We start from the raw sequence: 19606 nt of genomic DNA, 5'->3' as shown, positions 1-19606 counted from the left end.
TGGGAAGCCCAACCTGTGCTTTTAGCGCACGCAGCGTGTGAAATATTCTTTCAAAAACACTCTGGTCTTGTTTCTTTCTTCAGACACCTTTTTCTTCTTGTCATACAATTCGTAAACACTTTTTCTCTTGCGACTCTCAGACATTTTGAAAAAACACGGGGGGGATGCGAGCTTCAATGAATGGCTGAAACCGTAGCTCACCACATGCAACATCTGAAAGTGCACATGTGCAGAAAGCGAACCTAGGGACGAGCACGTACGACGGCCTTACATAAACATATCACCAGAATGATTGACAACTGGGATGACCAATATCCACCCAGACAAAGAAAATCTTCAGCTATACCTTTAAGTATATTGAACCTTAAATGTTATTGGGTGTACAACCTATGAACAACAAAAGACGTTCTTCCGTCTTACTATTCTAACTATATACATAATTTGGATTTTTTACCTCTTATATATTTATCACAAAGGTTACTTTTCTAAATGCTAAAATCGCTAAATGCCATCGCGGATCTGAAGTAGAGGCGTCGGATTATGTGTCACTCCTGAAAGCGAGAGGAAAACAAGCAGTAGCTCTTGGATAATACGGAGCGTGTTGATAAGGATGCTGGTGTGCGTGTATGTGTGTGTGAGATAGACAGTCCCGGCATCCATTCAGCGCTCTGTCACCACGCACCATGAAACACTCGATCCACAACAAATTACCTGTCTCCTGCTGTTCTTCTCCTCCGCTCCAGCATTACATTTATCTATCGTTTTTTATTATGTATCAAAATTGACCACCCGAGAGGCTTGTAAACATATTCAGATTTCAATTTTTTCCTCTCCTTACAATTAGGCGGCAAAGAAATAAGCTACAAGCCGGGGAAGAAGGGAGGGAGGGAGAGGGATGGAGAGGAAGATAAGGAATGAAAGAAATATGAGAAAGAAGACTTAAATGTTAAAGGAACGGGCAGGCACGATTGGATAGGTGTGCAAAAGGTCACGCAAACACACCTTGGTGGCCAGCAGTCGTGTCAAGTAGATCTCTGACACCATTTTGCTCCCACGGTCGCCCTCGCGTTGATCTGCGTGGTCGTGGTTTTTCACCAGGTGCCAGAGTTTGGTGCCACTCTCCAGATCGGGCGTGATCATGGGCGTCCTGGACCGAAGACTGTCCGGACTGCTGGCCGTCCTCAACATGCTCTCTGAAGACAAAACATTACATATAATTTTAGCATTGTAAAGATGAGATAGACAATTCTGATTCGTTAATACATGCGTGAACGCCGACGCACTGCAAAATAGCAGATAGATGCACATCAAGTAAATGTTAAAAATGTTGCTAAAAATGTTTTACATGCTTTTTTAGGTTAAATAAAAACTAATAATTTTAAGTTGAATTAACTCAAAATTTAAGGCAACCGTGTAAAGAGTAAGAAAATCTTTTATTTCATATATTATATATTTTATTTTAATTTTATGTTTTATTTTATATTTTATTTTATATTACTTTATTTTATTTTATTGTGTTTTATATTTTATAATATTTTCTTTTGTATTTTTTCTTTTCTTTTCTTTTGTATTTTATTTTCTTTTGTATTTTCTTTTCTTTTGTATTTTCTTTTGTATTTTATTTTATTTTATTTTATTTTATTTTATTTTATTTTATTTTATTTTATTTTATTTTATTTTATATATTACATTACATGACAGAACAAGTGTTTATTCTCAATATTTCAATTAATAAATCAAACTATTAACATCTTTTTGTACTGTGGTTTTTTGTATTAGTGGTTTAATATAGCAATTACCCTACTGAAGCTGTGTGTTATTATAATTTTACCACGGTAACAAGGATTTTAGTGACTCTGTTTTATATTGTGCTTGGGAAAACCATTTACCTGCAGTGAAATAGCTGTAAGACACAACATCATATGGCTTACTGCTGTTATTTTACCAAACTATGCTATCTGGATGGTACAGTATTAAACCTACAGATTAAGAGGCTTCATCAATATAAAATAAAAGACATACTGTATCAACAGTCATAAATCACAGCGCACGATTCTTCCTATCTGATGAGAAGTCGGCTGCTAAATACCCAGGAGTTACCCATCAAAGATGGGAGCAGAAAGTAGCCGGGATCCGGGCTAATGGATGGTTAAGCACGGTAATCTGTCTGAGGATGAGGCATTCTGGGTAGGGATCGTTTCGTGTGGATGCCCTAAACTACAATGAATACACCGCATGTGTGGAATCCATCAAAAACTCCCTCAGGTTTCCTCGATCCTTAGGTGGGAAGTGGGTGTGAGAGATACAGTAGAGTCTAGTTAATCAGTCATAGACCGACAGACCAGGGTATTGGAAAGAAACGCCTACTGTACGTTCATTCAATTCCTCGCAGCGGTGTATTTTACAGAAAAACCTAATGGCTAAAACGTAAATAAATAATATAATAAACATTTACAAATCAAATAAGAGACCTGGAACACTAAGAGCGTTTAAACGTGGCTCAAAACGCCAGGCGGACGCCAACTGTGAGCGCTTACCAGCGTATATGTATTTAGTTAAGAACTTTGGTTGTTATAATACTTTCTATTTTGTTTATCAGTTGTTTTACGATGCGCTGGTTGGTTGTTGTGGTATTTGTCCTGCCCCTCCTTCACTGTGATTGGACGGCTGAGTAAAAAGTGACAATGACAAGCTGAGTGTTTCACCCAAAGTTGAACATTTTTCAAGCGTCAAAAACGCGGCCAGCTGCTGGCATTTTTAAAGCGCGGCACTTCTGTTGGAAATGATTGAAAACATACGCTGGCCGCAGAATAAAACACCTTGGTGTACACGCCACCTTACTTGTCAATTGTGTGATGTCTCACCATGAATGTTGTTTTAAAAATAGAATGTAAAATTTAAATAAGTTTAAAGGAAAACAACACCGTTTTTCAATATTTTACTATGTTCTTACCTCAACTTAAATTAATTAATACATACCTCTCTTTTTTGAATGCGTACACTTAATCTGTGTACAGCGCATCGTGAATGTGTTAGCATTTAGCCTAGCACCATTAATTCCTTAGGATCCAAACAGGGATGAATTTAGAAGCCACCAAACACTTTCATGTTTTCCCTATTTAAAGACTGTTACATAAATAGTTACACGAGTAAGTATCGTGGCACAAAATAAAACGTGGCTTTTTTAAGCGGATAAAAAATGAGAACTATATTGTATGGCGGAAGAGCACTTAGATTGCAGCACTTCGACCTCGGGCGCAGTAAAATTGACGGAAGTTTGAGCGAGAGAGGAAGTAGTCAGGAGTGATGATGTTACTGCGTGCTAAGTGAAAAAAATGGTGGAGTTTTTCTTTAAATGGTAACACTTTACAATAAAGTTGCGTATGTTAACATAAGTAAATGTATAAGCCAACATTAACACGGAGCAATTTTTAAGCATTAAATAATCTTTGTTAATGCTACAGCTTACAGCAATACATTTGTTCTTGTTAGTCAAAGTCCTTTTATAGGCAGTTCACATTTCACGTCTAAAGCAGCGTTCCTCATTTCCAGCGTGCTTTCCGACGTGGCATTCTAAAATGTTAAAGGATTTTCAACTTGCTGTGGAGCTGAGACACCTGGGAAAAAAGAGCTTGTCGCTATTATTTTTAAAGCAACACTATGTAGTTTCCATGTAAAAATGACTTACAGCTCCCCCTTGTGGTTGAAAAGCGCAACAGTGCCTGGTATCAGACACTCTTCTGCAGGCAGGGGGAGAGGCGGGGCTGTGTGCTCTACCCTCCACCACCACTTTCAGAGTGTGCTTGTAGCAGCTAGGAGGCTGCTCAGGTTGCAGCAACAGTACAATTTGTCCAGTTAAAAGTTGTTCTATCACTGAAATAATTTTAAAGACATTCTTTAAAGGTAAAAAAACTACATAGTGTTGCTTTAATGGCTTGCCGCACGTCTACATTCAAAATAATGTATTTGCGCGCATACCAGAAGCAAAATGTGAACCACCCCTTTGGAAAGTCGCGCCACCAATTAAACCTGACATCGATTATACCATAACTTTTGTTTCTTTAGCTTAGATTGTGCTAAAACACTTTTTTTTTTCATTTCAGCTACTGCGCAAGTGAACAGAGCCCCTCCCCCAGAGATTCATCAGTGTTTATTGATTGATGATTTGTTTTCCTTACTGAAAGGTGGGACTTTCATCGGCAGAGCGGCCATATTCATAGATATGTACACTAGCGCTGCGTCCAAAAACTCTAAATTGCTGCCTTCTGAGGCAGCTTTCCAAGGCAGGAAGGCTTCAAGGCATGTCCGAATTCAATGTTAGGTTTACTTCCTGTCTCCGGAGATACCTATCCGTGGGCGTACAATAAGAATGTGATGTCTGGACGCGACTGGAGCACAAATTTAGTGTAAGTAACGATTTTCACTTTTTACACCTTTTAATTGCATTTCTACTGAGAAATTAGTATTGTAATTTTCAAATATGTGATTAGTTATCACAAATGCGCTCTCTGTTTATATTTCAAACACGCTGCCTTTGAAGTGTGTCCGAAGGTCTTTCTCCGAGCTGCCTTCATGCCTCCGAAGTCATTTCCTCATGAGGCAGCGAGGCAACGAGTCACTGCCTTGAGTTTTCGGACGCAGCCTAGATGACGCCTTGGCTACGGCAGTTCATTGGACTGAATGTTCAAATAGAGCCGCCATCTTGAAACAGGGGAGCCCCGCATCAGCGTCATTGTAGGCAATGGTGTAATGGAAAAAAATCACCCTAAATCGTCATGAATGCGATTTTGTAGTTTTTCTTTTGGTTCGTTCAACAGTCAGACATGTATTTAGCATTGAGTCCAGAAAAAAATTTAAGTTTTGATATTATGAAAATCTACTTTTTCTTACTATAATGCATAGTGCTAGTAGGGCTAACATCCATACGCAGCACAAAATTCTGGCATCGTCCATGAATTCGAAGTACAGGCGGAGATAGCACCGTTACCTAGCTACTTCCTATGACAGACCCCTGTTCCAAGATGGCGGCGGTTTTGACACATGCTTAGAACCCCAAGGCGACATCTAGTGTATATATCTAAGGGCCATATTAAGCATTGCATTTTCCCCTATTCATAGTAATAGCAGTGCTCAATCTTGTTATATCCAATATCTTTGTGTCAGACTAATGTTAAAAGATAGACATAAATGCTGAAATTATCAAGAACTTAGGTTAATAATATAAGATATAAATAATATAACAAATTTTACTGAGGAAATCAAAGATAACTGAAAAGTCAATGCCAAAAAAGGGCATCTACCCGAGCTGCCAACCTCCTGATGCTATGTGACTGTGCTAACCGCTGCCGTTTCCATGGCAACAAGTGGTACAACAATACTCTGTGTCCACTATCTGAGCACCCGCAGAATTATCAGCCATGAAGCTCTCTCTCAAAGGGAAATATAATGGACGTCTGCTACGAGAGAGCCACGGCTTGAGTAGATGTAATTCTACGGCAATCATGGATAGTCACTCCTGAGGAGAAGAGATGGCATTAAACAAGCTTTTCTCTCTGAACCTCTTTTCTTTTTTGGTGGAGAAACAAAACATAGTTCTGAGAGATGCTGCAATCATCACCTCTTATTCACACAAACACCCAAAGTGCTCGGAAAACAAAACAAAATCATCAGAAAGAATATCTGAAAGACGCCCAGCTCGGTGGCTTTTTGAAATCGAGTAAAGGGGACAAGATAGTGAAGAGGTGGAAAATGAAGGCCCTTGATCTCTGGTTCGATTTATAAACAACATGTTTCGGTTTAATATGGCAAACATGATGTCTTACTTCTGAGGAGTGTCTCTGAGGAGAAGAGACGTGAAGCTATGAGGAGAACATTAAAACAGAAAGAGCAGACGCTTACCGTATCTGCTAAGGGACTTGGTGAAGGTGGAGGAGTTTGAGATGTTGTACGCAGAGTTCTGCTTTGGCACAAGGGCGATGACAGACCCATCTGTTACCTGAGGACAATGAGTGACAACATTACTGTACGATACTCTGAAAACATATACAAGTATGCATTTGGCAGATGCTTTTATCCAAAGTGACTTACGGTGCATTAAGGCTATACATTTTATCAGTATGTGTTTTCTGGGGATCAAACTCATGACCTTTGCACTGCTAACATGATTTTCTACCAGTTGAGCTACAGCGACATTAAAACATTCACCATCTTATTTCTGAAGTATCATACCTAATTGTATGTATATATGTATATATAATACATATTTCCTATTGACTTTTTGTCAAGGTAACCAATATGACGCTAACATCCGGGTTAGCTTTATTAACTCAGGCTGTCTTGGATCTCAGTAAGATAGGACAGACAGCCATTGGAGGAGATGACGACAGCCTTCACGTGGCCTCCTCCGTAAGTAGCAAGAAATGGTGCAAGACCAGCTTGTGAAACTAATGTCGCCAACCAGTCTTCATCATCAACATCATCATCTAGCTGGCAGGCCGAGGTGCAAGAGACCAAAGGGACATGGTGCGTCCAGGTCAGGACGAGTGACCATCCCGACCATCGAGTACCAAGGTCTGTCGGTGTTCCAACTTAACGTAGAGGGCCTCACTACCGCCAAAATGGAAGTCATCTACCATCTTGTCGACTCCCAAAAAGTAGCAGCCGTCCTTCTCCAGGAGACACACCGTGACAGTGATAACATCCTCAAACTGCCTGGTTTCCAGCTTGCTGGGTCTACCTACAGCAAACAGCATGGACTGGCAACCTTCGTAAGGAACAACCTTAGTTGGACAGCCACTGGCCAATCTCCACCAGGCTCGAGTATCGAATGGCTGTCCACTAAGGTGCAAACCACAACGGTTGTCAATGTCTACAAGCCCCCACCATCAATGCTGACCATGGCATCACTTCCACCGGCACCTGCACCTGCCATCTATGCAGGGGACTTTAACTGCCAACACATAGACTGGGGTTACAGTCATACTACACCAAATGGAGAGACATTAAGCCAATGGGCCTCCAGTGCCAATGCTTTGCTGCTGTTTGACCCCAAAGAACCTCCAAGCTTCTTTTCAGCACGCTGGAACACCTACACCAACCCGGACTTGGCTTTCGCTGTGTGGCACACGGCTCAAAAGCCAGAGAGACGTGTCCTTGATAGGTTCCCCCGCTCACACCACCGACCGTCCATCATAAAGGTCCCATCCCTGGTGCAGCCAGTTGCTGGGAAACCCGTCAGGAGATGGAACTTTCGCAAGGCAAACTGGCAGTTATTCACTGAGGAGACAGAAAAGACATCATCCTGTCTCCCAGAACCAGACAATGCCGATGTGGACGCTGGGTATGCAGCCTACTGTAGAGTACTCCTTGGGGCAGCAAGAAAAACAATCCCCCGTGGCTTTAACACAAACTACATCCCGGGCTGGGATGGAGAATGTAGCCACCTCCTGCATGTCCATCAGCAGGCAAGCTCCAGGGAGGAAGTTGAAGAATCTGCAATGGTACTTCTGCAGAAGCTAGATGCCACCCGAAGGTCAAGGTGGACAGAAGTAGTTCAGTCAATTGACTTCACCCACTCCAGCCGTAAGGCGTGGCGGACAATAAATCAGCTGACAGGTAGAACACCATCAACCTCGCGGTGCCCAATAACAGCAAATGCCATCGCATCCCAGCTCCTTAAGAACAGCTGTTTTCCTGATGCCGATAAGAACTTTGCCCGCACAACCTCACACCAGGTGACTTCCCTGTGTAGAGCAGCTAGTGTGGACGCCAACTTGTCAGGGGAATTCACAATAGCTGAACTCCAGACTGCCTTGAGTAAGACCAAACAAGGGAAAGCACCAGGCCATGATTACATCCACCCTGAGTTTGTGATCCACCAGAGTGCAAGAACATCTGAATGGCTCTGCTCATTCTACTCAACATGCCTTCGGAGGTCTAAGCTCCCGAGGATATGGCGCCGCGCTGCCGTCATAGCCCTTCCAAAACCAAATAAGCCTGCTGAAGACCCCAAATCCTACCGACCCATCTCACTGCTCTGTGTCCCATTCAAAATCATGGAAAGGCTGATCTATAATCGTATCGAGCCAATAGTGGACCCTCATCTCCCACAGGAACAAGCCGGCTTCCGGCGCGGTCGGTCAACGGTTGACCAGGTGACACTGCTCACCCAAGACATTGAGGACAGCTTTCAAGAAAAACAGAAGGCTGGAGTAGTGTTGCTTGATCTCACAGCTGCTTATGATACTGTCTGGCACCGCGGACTCCACCTAAAGCTATTAAAGATCATTCCCGACCGGCACATGGTGAAGTTCATCATTGAGATGGTGACGAACCGCAGCTTCACCTTAAAGACCAGTGACGGTCAATGCAGCAGGCTTAGAAGGCTGAGGAATGGTGTTCCGCAGGGTTCTGTCCTCGCACCTATTTTATTCAATATCTACATCCACGACTTACCGGAAACAACATCCCGGAAATATGGTTACGCTGAAGACCTGGCCATTATGACGAGACGACAAACATGGGAGCAGATGCAGGCCAGCCTAAACCAGGACATGGACACCTTGGCAGCCTACCTGCGTGAGTGGCGTTTACAGCTCAGCATCGGCAAGACAATTGCAGCAGCTTACCATTTGAACAACAGTGAGGCCAGACGGGAACTGGACATATTCGTGAATAACAAGCGCCTTGAGTTCCAGCAAGCCCCGCGGTACCTTGGCGTACGCCTGGATAGATCTTTAACATTCAAACAACACCTTGAAGAAGTGACGGCCAAAGTGTCATCAAGGGTCGCAATAATTCGACGCCTCGCTGGTACTAGCTGGGGTGCAACTGCCAAGGTGCTTCGAATATCAACAGTAGCTCTCGTTTTCTCCACAGCTGAAAACTGTGAATACCAGCCTGGTGCAGAAGCCCACACACCAGGAAAGTTGACACTGCCATAAACACCGCCCTTCAGATCATAACTGGTTGTCTGAAATCTACCCCTGTTTACCATCTGCCAATACTAGCGGGAATTGCCCCGGCCGGCCTCCGACGAGAGGCTGTTACCCTCGCTCTTGCAAGTAAAGCCCAAAGATACAACTGGCATATCCTGTACAATACCACCATAACAGCATTGCCACCTCATAGACTGAAGTCCCGCCACCCGTACAACAAAGCGGCACAAGATCTGCTCAGGTCTATTCCTGAGGACCTGTCCATAGAGGCATGGCTCGCGGCAGCCTGGAAGCAGGAGTGGGAGTCAACAGGGCCCTCACGAATCCACCATTACATCTTTGACCCTGGAGGCGGTCTTGAAGGAGAGGATCTGCCACGCCGGCAATGGACCCTGCTAAACCGCCTGCGAACTGGGGTTGGACGTTACAAAGCATTGATGAGGAAGTGGGGCCTGGAGGACAGTGCAGTGTGTGAGTGCGGGGAGCCAGAGCAGACCGCTGAGCACATAATCACCATCTGTCCATTGTATAAACCACCCTCGGAGGCCGGCCTCTTCGATGTGGGACCTGAGATGAGAACGTGGCTGAGTTCTACTGAGCTGGACATTTGATGAGGACACACGAAAGAAGAAGAAGAAGGACAGACAGACCGACTAGATAGACATACACTATAGATATATAAATAGACAGACACACACATAGATAGACAGACAGACAGACAGACAGATAGATAGTGTGAATAGATGGATGATGGATGGATACTGTAGATAGATGGATGCATAGATGGATAGTTAGATACTGTAAATATATACAGTGGATAGATGATAGATAGATAGATAGATAGATAGACAGACAGACAGACAGACAGACAGACAAATACTGTAGATAAATAGACAGACAGACAGACAGACAGACACTGTAGATGGTTAGATAGACAGACAGACATACAGACAGACACCGTAGATAGTTTGATAGACAGCCAGCCAGCCAGACAGACAGACATAAATAAATAAACAGATGGACAGACAGATACTGTAAATATCTATACTTTGAATGGACGGGTGATGGATAATGTAGATAGACAGACAGACAGACAGACAGACAGACAGACAGACAGACAGACAGACAGACAGAGAAATACTGTAGATAGATATAGACAGACAGACAGACACGACACTGTAGATAGATATAGACAGACATACAGATATACTGATAAATAGATAGATAGATAGATAGATAGATAGATAGATAGATAGATAGATAGATAGATAGATAGACAGACAGACAGACAGACAGACAGACAGACAGACAGACAGACAGACAGACAGACAGACAGACAGACAGACAGACAGACAGACAGACAGACAGACAGACAGACAGATAGATAGATAGATAGATAGATAGATAGACATAAATAAATAAACAGATGGACAGACAGATACTGTAAATATCTATACTGTGAATGGACGAGTGATGGATAATGTAGATAGATAGACAGACAGACAGACAGACAGACAGACAGAGAGATACTGTAGATAGATATAGACAGACAGACAGACACGACACTGTAGACAGATATAGACAGACATACAGATATACTGATAGATAGATAGATAGATAGATAGATAGATAGATAGATAGATAGACAGACAGACAGACAGACAGACAGACAGACAGACAGACAGACAGACAGACACTGTAGATAGATAGATAGATACCGTAGATAGATAGACAGACAGACAGATACCATAGATAGATAGATACCGTAGATAGATAGATAGATAGATAGATACCGTAGATAGATAGATAGATAGATAGATAGATAGATAGAGATAGATAGATAGATAGATAGATAGATAGATAGATAGATAGATAGATAGATAGATAGATAGATAGATAGATAGACATAAATAAATAAACAGATGGACAGACAGATACTGTAAATATCTATACTGTGAATGGACGAGTGATGGATAATGTAGATAGACAGACAGACAGACAGACAGACAGACAGAGAGATACTGTAGATAGATATAGACAGACAGACAGACACGACACTGTAGACAGATATAGACAGACATACAGATATACTGATAGATAGATAGATAGATAGATAGATAGATAGATAGATAGACAGACAGAGAAAGACAGAGCGACAGACAGACAGACAGACAGACAGACAGACAGACAGACAGACAGGCAGACAGATGGACAGACGGACAGACACTGTAGATAGATAGATAGATACCGTAGATAGATAGACAGACAGACAGATACCATAGATAGATAGATACCGTAGATAGATAGACAGACAGACAGACAGACAGAGAAATACTGTAGATAGATATAGACAGACAGACAGACACGACACTGTAGATAGATATAGACAGACATACAGATATACTGATAGATAGATAGATAGATAGATAGATAGATAGATAGATAGATAGATAGATAGATAGATAGATAGATAGATAGATAGATAGATAGATAGATAGATAGATAGATAGATAGATAGATAGATAGATAGACAGACATAAATAAATAAACAGATGGACAGACAGATACTGTAAATATCTATACTGTGAATGGACGAGTGATGGATAATGTAGATAGACAGACAGACAGACAGACAGACAGACAGACAGAGAGATACTGTAGATAGATATAGACAGACAGACAGACACGACACTGTAGACAGATATAGACAGACATACAGATATACTGATAGATAGATAGATAGATAGATAGATAGATAGATAGATAGACAGACAGACAGACAGACAGACAGACAGACAGACAGACAGACAGACAGACAGACACTGTAGATAGATAGATAGATACCGTAGATAGATAGACAGACAGACAGATACCATAGATAGATAGATACCGTAGATAGATAGATAGATAGATAGATAGATAGATAGATAGATAGATAGATAGATAGATAGATAGATAGATAGATAGATAGATAGATAGATAGATAGATAGATAGATAGATAGATAGATGAATAGATAGATGAATAGATAGATAGACGGATAGACAGACAAACATAACCACATACATAACAATATACACATAACAAAACCATGCAATGCAATACATAAAGTCTGCAATGTCCAGAAATACACAAAAATACTCTGATTCAAAAAAATAAGGACAGTATATCAACAGTGAAAAGGTTCAGGTGTGGACCGTGACCGTACCTGATAGTGTGCGAGTGAGTTCAGCCGTTTCCAGTCATTATCAATTTTAGTGGTGACATCTTCATCCTGAAGAATGATCCGGGCCAGTCGCCCCTGCCGCCATTCTGCAACAGAGACAATAACAGATGAGCATGGCGAGTGTTTACCTACACAAACATCCCTCCCACAACAAGGACGACCAACAACTTCCTTCCTTTTTAAAAGCCCCTGATCTCATTTGAAGCACATAACCTTACGCACCCCTCGTCTAAACCGTTTCCTATCTGAAAAGATGTAAACACATCAGCTCTTTAAAGGTTCTATTAACAGAGCTGACCAGCATGATGTGAAACATAATGATACAGATCAAGAACAAGGTTACAAGTATGACTTTTACAAGTAACCTATTTCAGAAACAACCTTTGTGGTCGTGTTTGTTTGCTGTGGAGGGGGAGCTGCGGTTTCTCATTTCGAAACCCTGAAAGACAACTGCCACGGAGCAGAACGGACGTAGATGACGGTAGATCTCCACAACAACTCTGATAACATCGCTCAATTTCAGGCAGATAGCAATCACACTGGCAAGTGCACTAGCTAATAGAATCTCGCTTCGCTGTGGATGATACGATTCGGCGTCTGTGCCCCTGGTTCTGGCAATGGGTGACATCAGCGCGCATTTATATCAAACCGCCGATAAGCTCCACATTTGCAGTAGCAGCTAAAAGTATCTGCTATATAGACAAGAGCGTTTCATATTTAATTCATTTGTGTTTCTGTCTATCCAAGCAACCATCATTTATCCATCTTACCCAGGTCCATATCTCCAGCTTTGGGTCTCTGCGAGTAAGGACTTCCTTTATACACAGCGTCCAGCAGCTTCTCTTTCACCTGGGTGATGGTGTCACAGTTCAGGCATTTCACCGTCACCTCCGGGCCGTTCTCGTTCTCTGGGTTCACGCAGTGCAGAGTCTGCCAAGAGAAAGTAATTGGGCTGAGTCAAGACGATTCATCATTAGTAGAAGCAAATCATTTGGTGTTAAAAGCATTTAAAAGACGCCATTAATGATACAAATTATAACAATATTAATCACATTGCATGGCTGTCTGAAATATATTATTCTGGTCAATATTCTTTCATGGTTTATTAGTTTCGTGTCGGTACATTTTCATTTGCACATATGCCAAACGTTTTTTATCAAAAGTGATTTATAGCATATTCATGTATATGTTTTATCAGTACGTGCGTTCCCTAGGAATCAAATCCATGACCTTTGCGCTGATATATCAATTCCCCAACAACTGAGCTACATTTCTTTTCACATAATGAAATTCAACTTAAAGGCACAATATAAATGATTTTTGCATTTAAATACCCAAAAAATTACCAGCACAGTCAATGTCTGGCTTATCATTGGCTTCAGCTTTTGCTGCCATAGCTTATAATAGGGAAAAGAAAAAAAGTGCATCAATCCTTCACAGAAGTAATCCACACGGGTCCAAGGGGTTAATTAAGGTCTTTTGTGGGTAATCTATGCAATATTGTAAGAAAAATTGTAACCTTTATAAGCTATAATAACTAGCTTCCGGTACTCACGCCATCTTGGAGTCACTTCGCTAAAACGTTCACGTGAATCGCGTGAGTCCAAGTTGGTGTCGTTCCCAGAAGCTAGTTATAATGTTTTATTAAGTTTGAAATATGGATATTTTTCGTACAAAATTGCATCGATTACCCACAAAAAAAAACGTAATTAACCTATTGGAGCCGTGTGGATTACTTCTGTGGGGGATGAATGAATTTTTTTTTGGGTTTAAAATCAGAAGTTGTTCCTGATCCCTGTTTTCTGCCATTACAAACCTTGGAAGAGCAAGGGCATTTACTAAAATATCTCAAAATATGCTCGTCTGAAAGATAATGGACATGTATTTCAAAATCATGGGGTAATTTTGAAATTTGGTTGGAGTATCCCTTTAAGCCAGTCAATCTGCGACATATTTCATTACATCATCCAAGAGCATGACTTGAGATTACTATCCATGGTAAAGCCTAAAACTCCCATTGTTCCACGCTCTTTCACAGCGGCATCAAGCTACACCATTGTTGTGGTTTAGCGACCACTAGTGGCAAAAATTACATATTGTGTCTTTAAAGCAACACTATGTAGTTTCCATGTAAAAATGACTTACAGCTCCCCCATGTGGTTGAAAAGCGCAACAGTGCCTGGTATCAGACACTCTTCTGCAGGCAGGGGAAGGGTCGGGGCTGTGTTTCCTACCCTCCACCGCCACTTTCAGAGTGTGCTTGTAGCAGCTAGGAGGCTGCTCAGGTTGCAGCAACAGTACAATTTTTCCAGTTAAAAGTTGTTCTATCACTGAAATAATTTTAGAGACATTATTTAAAGGTAAAAAAACTACATAGTGTTGCTTTAAATCAACATTTTGTGTACAATTGTTTCTTTGGTGAACAGTATTAAGTAGGATAAAAGGTTGGGGTCATGATCATAAAGGTTAATACTCTTATGGTGCATTCACACCAGCCATGGTAGAGGCGGCAAAAATGCGTTATTCGCGTTTAGTTGGACGCTTGAACATTTGAGTTTACTTGTTATATTTGCACGTGAAATTCTAGTCATTAGAGGCATTCATGTGGAAATTCGCGTCATGGGAGGGGCTTCTGCGACTCCACTGAGACTCCGCTCGCTTCCTGTAATCACGTCACTACTACAGTAAGGTCCTGATTGGATAACGCGGCGCATAAATCCGCCGAAGATCCGATTTTTCAATTCGCGTGTTTCACGCGGCAACACTCAATTTGCGCGGAACGCGCCATCCGTGCGCTGGATGCCTAATCCAGTCTTTGCATTGACGTAACATGTAAATCACTCACGCTTGCTGCCTTTACCGCGTCTGGTGTGATCGTGTGTTCACACCAGCCGCGTTTGAGGCGTCAAATTCGCGTAATTCGTGCATGAAAACCGCGCGGTGAAATTCTAGTCATCGAGATATTCACATTGAAATTTGCATCATGGGAGGGGCTTCTGCGACTCCGCTCGCTTCCTGTAATCACGTCAATACTAGAGAAAGCTTCTGATTGGTTAATGCAGCGCGTTTTTCCACCAAAGTTCAAATTTTTCAACTCTCTCGTTTGCCGCAGCAATGCTCAATTCAGCCATTCGTGCGAACTAGACGCGTGAATGAGGTGGAATTGTGTCTACCGTGCCGCGCTAAATGCTTCATTCGCCCTGCGAGACCTCCAGACGCGCGTCAACGGGTCTTTACATTGACTTAACATTGAAATCACTTGCACTTGACGCCTCTACTGCAGCTGGTCTGAACGCAGCATGAATCCTGCATCAAAGGTACACTGACCAGCGTCTTGTAGTCGATCTGTTGTCGAATGAGTTTGTCTTCACTAAGGGAGTATCTGGCCTCTCCTGTGATGGCGTCTATTGGGCCTTTTTCCATCTGTTGTTTCATAGCACAGTATAACATGAAGAGAGGCTCACCTGCACACTCCTGTGAAGAAAGAGAGAAAGATTAAAACACAACCACCATCTGTTAGAACCGCACATCGTCCCAGATAAGTGTGATCTCATAAAACACAAAAGACAAAGCAAGCACGGAGACAATCAATAGCTCTTTTTTGCTTCCACAGCGACGGGCGGAGATAAAATGCATTTCAGGTATGTATATTGAGCAAAACTTGATTACTGATAAACTGCCACTTCAGATGTGAAAAACAAGCGGCTGTAATGGTGCAGCGCTTTCAAATAATCACAAGGACTTGCCAATCAATACAACCATTAGCCTCTCACACCCTCAAAAAGGCCCTCTCGAAAAAAGACAAAGAGTTTAAACGCAGGGGAGAGAGAGGGCGAGATGCTGGAGGTTAATGATTGGGAAGCACTTAAACCCCTACGTGAAATGAGAGAGAAACAGATTGATAGGTGCGTGGCAGGTTTTCAACATTAGCATAAACAACACTAAAAAACATCTATTTAAAGTTTTTTAAATTTAAAGTTTGTTGTTGTTTGATGTAAGCTCTCATAGCCTGACGTCTGCAACAAACGTATTTTGGCCAGGTGGCCTGACTGACTACTGTTACTGTTGGTTTTACCTTGTATTTGTTATATTCCATTTTAAGAACCAGATAAAGTGAATTGAAGCTGGACAATAACATTAGCCAATTATTTTAATTGCGATGGGAATGATGCAACATTTTAACTGTACATTTATGCATTTGGCAGACACTTTTATTTTATCAATGTATTCCCTAGGAAATGAACCCATGACCTTTGCACTCCTAACACAATGCTTTATCAAGTGAGCTACAGGTACTTTAGAAGCAATAGACTCTGACATAGGCATTTGTTGATTTATAGTGGCAGATCCAGTTGTCTTTTCACTAATCTAATTTCCTTTATTCCTGCCCCCAATGATTTCGAATTGATCCGGCTCCACCCACATCCTAAAAAACAGCCTTGCTCTTTTTTATTTATCCAATGAGATTTCTCCAGTGTATGCATGTGTTTGTACATGACACCAATTTTTACTAACAGAAAATGTTGTGTTTTGGCCGATCATCTACAAAAAAATGGCTTTTTGGGGGGCCTGACAATGTAAACCTTTGAAAACATTGTCCTTGCTAATGTTTTTTATGCCAGACCGCACCAGCATTTTATATGATTTTCACAAAAGTTTAATGCCTTCAGAATATTTTTTCTTCATTAAATATATAAACATACAATATATTAATTGGAAGAACAGACTCTGCTTTCAAAAAAAATCTTCAAATCTTCAATTGTTCTCTTTTCATCACCTCTTAAATATGGGTAAGTTTCTTCAAAAAGACCACATTTTGTTAAGACTTTTGTAAAAGACTTTTGTTAGCGTTTTCTCTTAATTGACAAAATAACTCGTCAATGGCGGAGAAAGAGTTATGCTGCGTTTACACCAGCCGCGGTAGAGGCGGCAAAAACGCGCAATTCGAGCGTAGTTGGATACTTGAACATTTGAGTTTACTCGCTTCATTTGCACATGAAATTCTAGTCATTCGAGACATTCACGCAAAAATTTGCGTCATGAGAGGGGCTTCTGCGAGACTGTTGAGACTCCGCTCACTTCCTGTAATCATGTCACTACTACAGCAAGGTCCTGATTGGTTATCGCGGCGTGGAAATCTGCCAAAGTTAAGTTTTCCCGCGGCAACGCTCAATACGCACGGAACGTGTCGCGCCTTTGGCGCCATTCGCAGCGCGCCTACCGTGCCGCAGGATGCCTAATTGCATTGACTTAACATGTAAATCAACCGCGCTTGCCGCCTCTACCGCAGCTGGTGTAAAGGCAGCATTAAAGTGCAAGTTTTTAAAAATTATGTTGTAAGCTACAAAAACTCAAATTTGTGAAAAACGGTGTAATCTTTAGTATGCACATTAAGTGTTGTATGACATCATCAATTAATGTCCTTGTATCCATAATGCAGCAATTTTAATCATTTGGCCCCGTGTGAACTAGGATTATTTTGTTTCGCGAAACTTAAAAAATGCGAAAGTACAACTTGACGTTATTAATACATTGTTAGCTTTAGCTTCATTCAAAAAATGCTGGATTATTTTTAACCCAACGTTGGGACAAAAAGGGTCAAACCGTGTAGCCGTGCAAGGGTTTAAAACAAGTGGGTGGGCCCGCAGAATTAAATTCGTGACAGTGTTGCCCTTAGAGTAAATCAGCTTCTTTTTTGTCCACCAATCAAATGGCTTGTTATATGAGTATAAAATGAACAAATAAATAAATGAGTAAACTATTGCCCCACCCCCCGATACTATTGTGTACAGGCTGATGATAGGACGATCTCAAAATGGGGCATATTGCTCGACATTACTGTTGGGTCAAATATAAATATTTTTAGGGGTTACTTTAACCCAACGCTGGGTTTTAAATAACCTAGCACTTTTTGGAGTTTTCAAATGTTTTCAAGTAGGTTTTCATTGGCAAAACAGTCAAATCACATACACGTCACTCCCCAAACTGGGGAGGCCACCTGCTGCAGTGATTATGATGGGTGAAGAGAAACAAGGAAACCCGCCGTCACCCTCCGCCTCGTGCATGCCCACACAAAACTCCTCTGGTCTTCTCCATTTCTTCATCCAGTTTTACCCCACCTACCCTCCCACCATATGCTGTTAACGTCTCGTTAGCATCTGCGCTAATTAAGCCGACAGCTGCTAGCGAGAGAGAGAAAGAGAGTGTGAATATATCGCACTCGGAGACCTTCGCTACAGCACGAGCGGAAATCAGACCTCATCCCACGCTCCGGCTTCATTAAAGAGAAAGAGAGGGATAGAAATAGGCGAGAGATCAGACCAGTCGGCCAGACCTCACCCACCCATAGGGCTAATGAACAGCAGTGGAAAAATATCCTGTTGAAATATACAGATACTGATAAATTATTCCACACTGTGGCCTTGAGCAAACCTTGATTCTATGAAAAGAACAACTGTGGTCAGAATGCTGATCAAATCTTACTTCATGAGCGATTTAAGAGAAGGTTTGGATTTGTGTCAGTTTGCTTTAACCGTGCCAACCAAGCCACGTCTTCATATGTACAAGCCTTGTCAGTTTTGCTCGCGCCGCAATTTCATGCCGTTAAAACGGCACTGCCTTTCCTAATGCCAATTACTGGTGGTGAACTTTCGTCAGTTAGTAGGGAAGCCAAAGTTTTAAATGAGCAATCTAAAAGAGCCGTTTTAGTTTTAAAGGAAAAGTTCACACAGAAATAAAAAAATTCTCTCATTATTAATTCACCCTCAGACTTTTTCATGAAACTAAAACTAAAGGTGGAGTATTAACGTAGCTCTGTTCCATACAATTAAAACGAAATAGACATTTTGAAGTTGAAAATTAAAGGTGCACTGTGTAACTTTTAAAAGGATCTCGTTGCAGAAATGTAATATAATATACATAAATATATTATCAGTGGTGTATAAAGACCTTACACAATGAACTGTATTGTTATTATTACCTTAGAATGAACCGTTTTTATCTACAAACATCATATTTGTACAGTAGCACTAAAAGGAACAAACTGTTCTACAGAGTGTTACTACGTTGTCTTAGATGACGACATGTTTGTCCTGTGAAAGCTACCATAGCTTTTCATTGCGTTTCGAAATTGAGGTTGGTTGCATTTCGCAATCTCACCGCTAGATAAAAACACACATTACACCTTTAAAGCTCACATAACACATTCTTTTTCTGCATTTCTGCTGTCAATTTGGAGTACCTATACTGCCCTACAAAGGCAAAAGGCAGTAACTTCGTTTTTGGCCGAAAATTAGTTATTGCTATTTTTGGGACATTCAAGACCTCCTTTATCATGTGGATAAGTATCGGAGTCAATTGTTTTTTTACGAGAAAATAAAAATAAGAAGAAAACAAATGACAATTAAAGTCACTAAATGCCTGCTTTCACTTCCTGTTTTAGTGGA

At 41.4% G+C, this 19606-nt stretch overlaps 1 protein-coding gene across 4 annotated transcripts in view; it reads right to left on the bottom strand.

Moving 5' to 3' along the window:
- The window catches only part of plxna1a (plexin A1a), a 274556-nt gene that overhangs the window by 9309 nt on the left and 245641 nt on the right, over positions 1–19606 (bottom strand). For all 4 annotated transcript variants that reach the window (XM_055187468.2, XM_055187471.2, XM_055187470.2 and 1 more), the window contains exons 24-28: positions 15489–15635; positions 12932–13091; positions 12144–12247; positions 5899–5995; positions 1003–1193 (exon numbers count right to left, since the gene is read on the bottom strand). In XM_055187468.2, the coding sequence (XP_055043443.1) occupies positions 1003–1193; positions 5899–5995; positions 12144–12247; positions 12932–13091; positions 15489–15635 (699 nt within the window). The remainder of the gene's footprint in view (positions 1–1002; positions 1194–5898; positions 5996–12143; positions 12248–12931; positions 13092–15488; positions 15636–19606) is intronic.

This window comes from Misgurnus anguillicaudatus, chromosome 13 (assembly GCF_027580225.2).
Source record: "Misgurnus anguillicaudatus chromosome 13, ASM2758022v2, whole genome shotgun sequence".
Lineage (NCBI taxonomy): Eukaryota > Metazoa > Chordata > Actinopteri > Cypriniformes > Cobitidae > Misgurnus > Misgurnus anguillicaudatus.
This window is presented reverse-complemented; position numbering and strand designations above follow the sequence as displayed.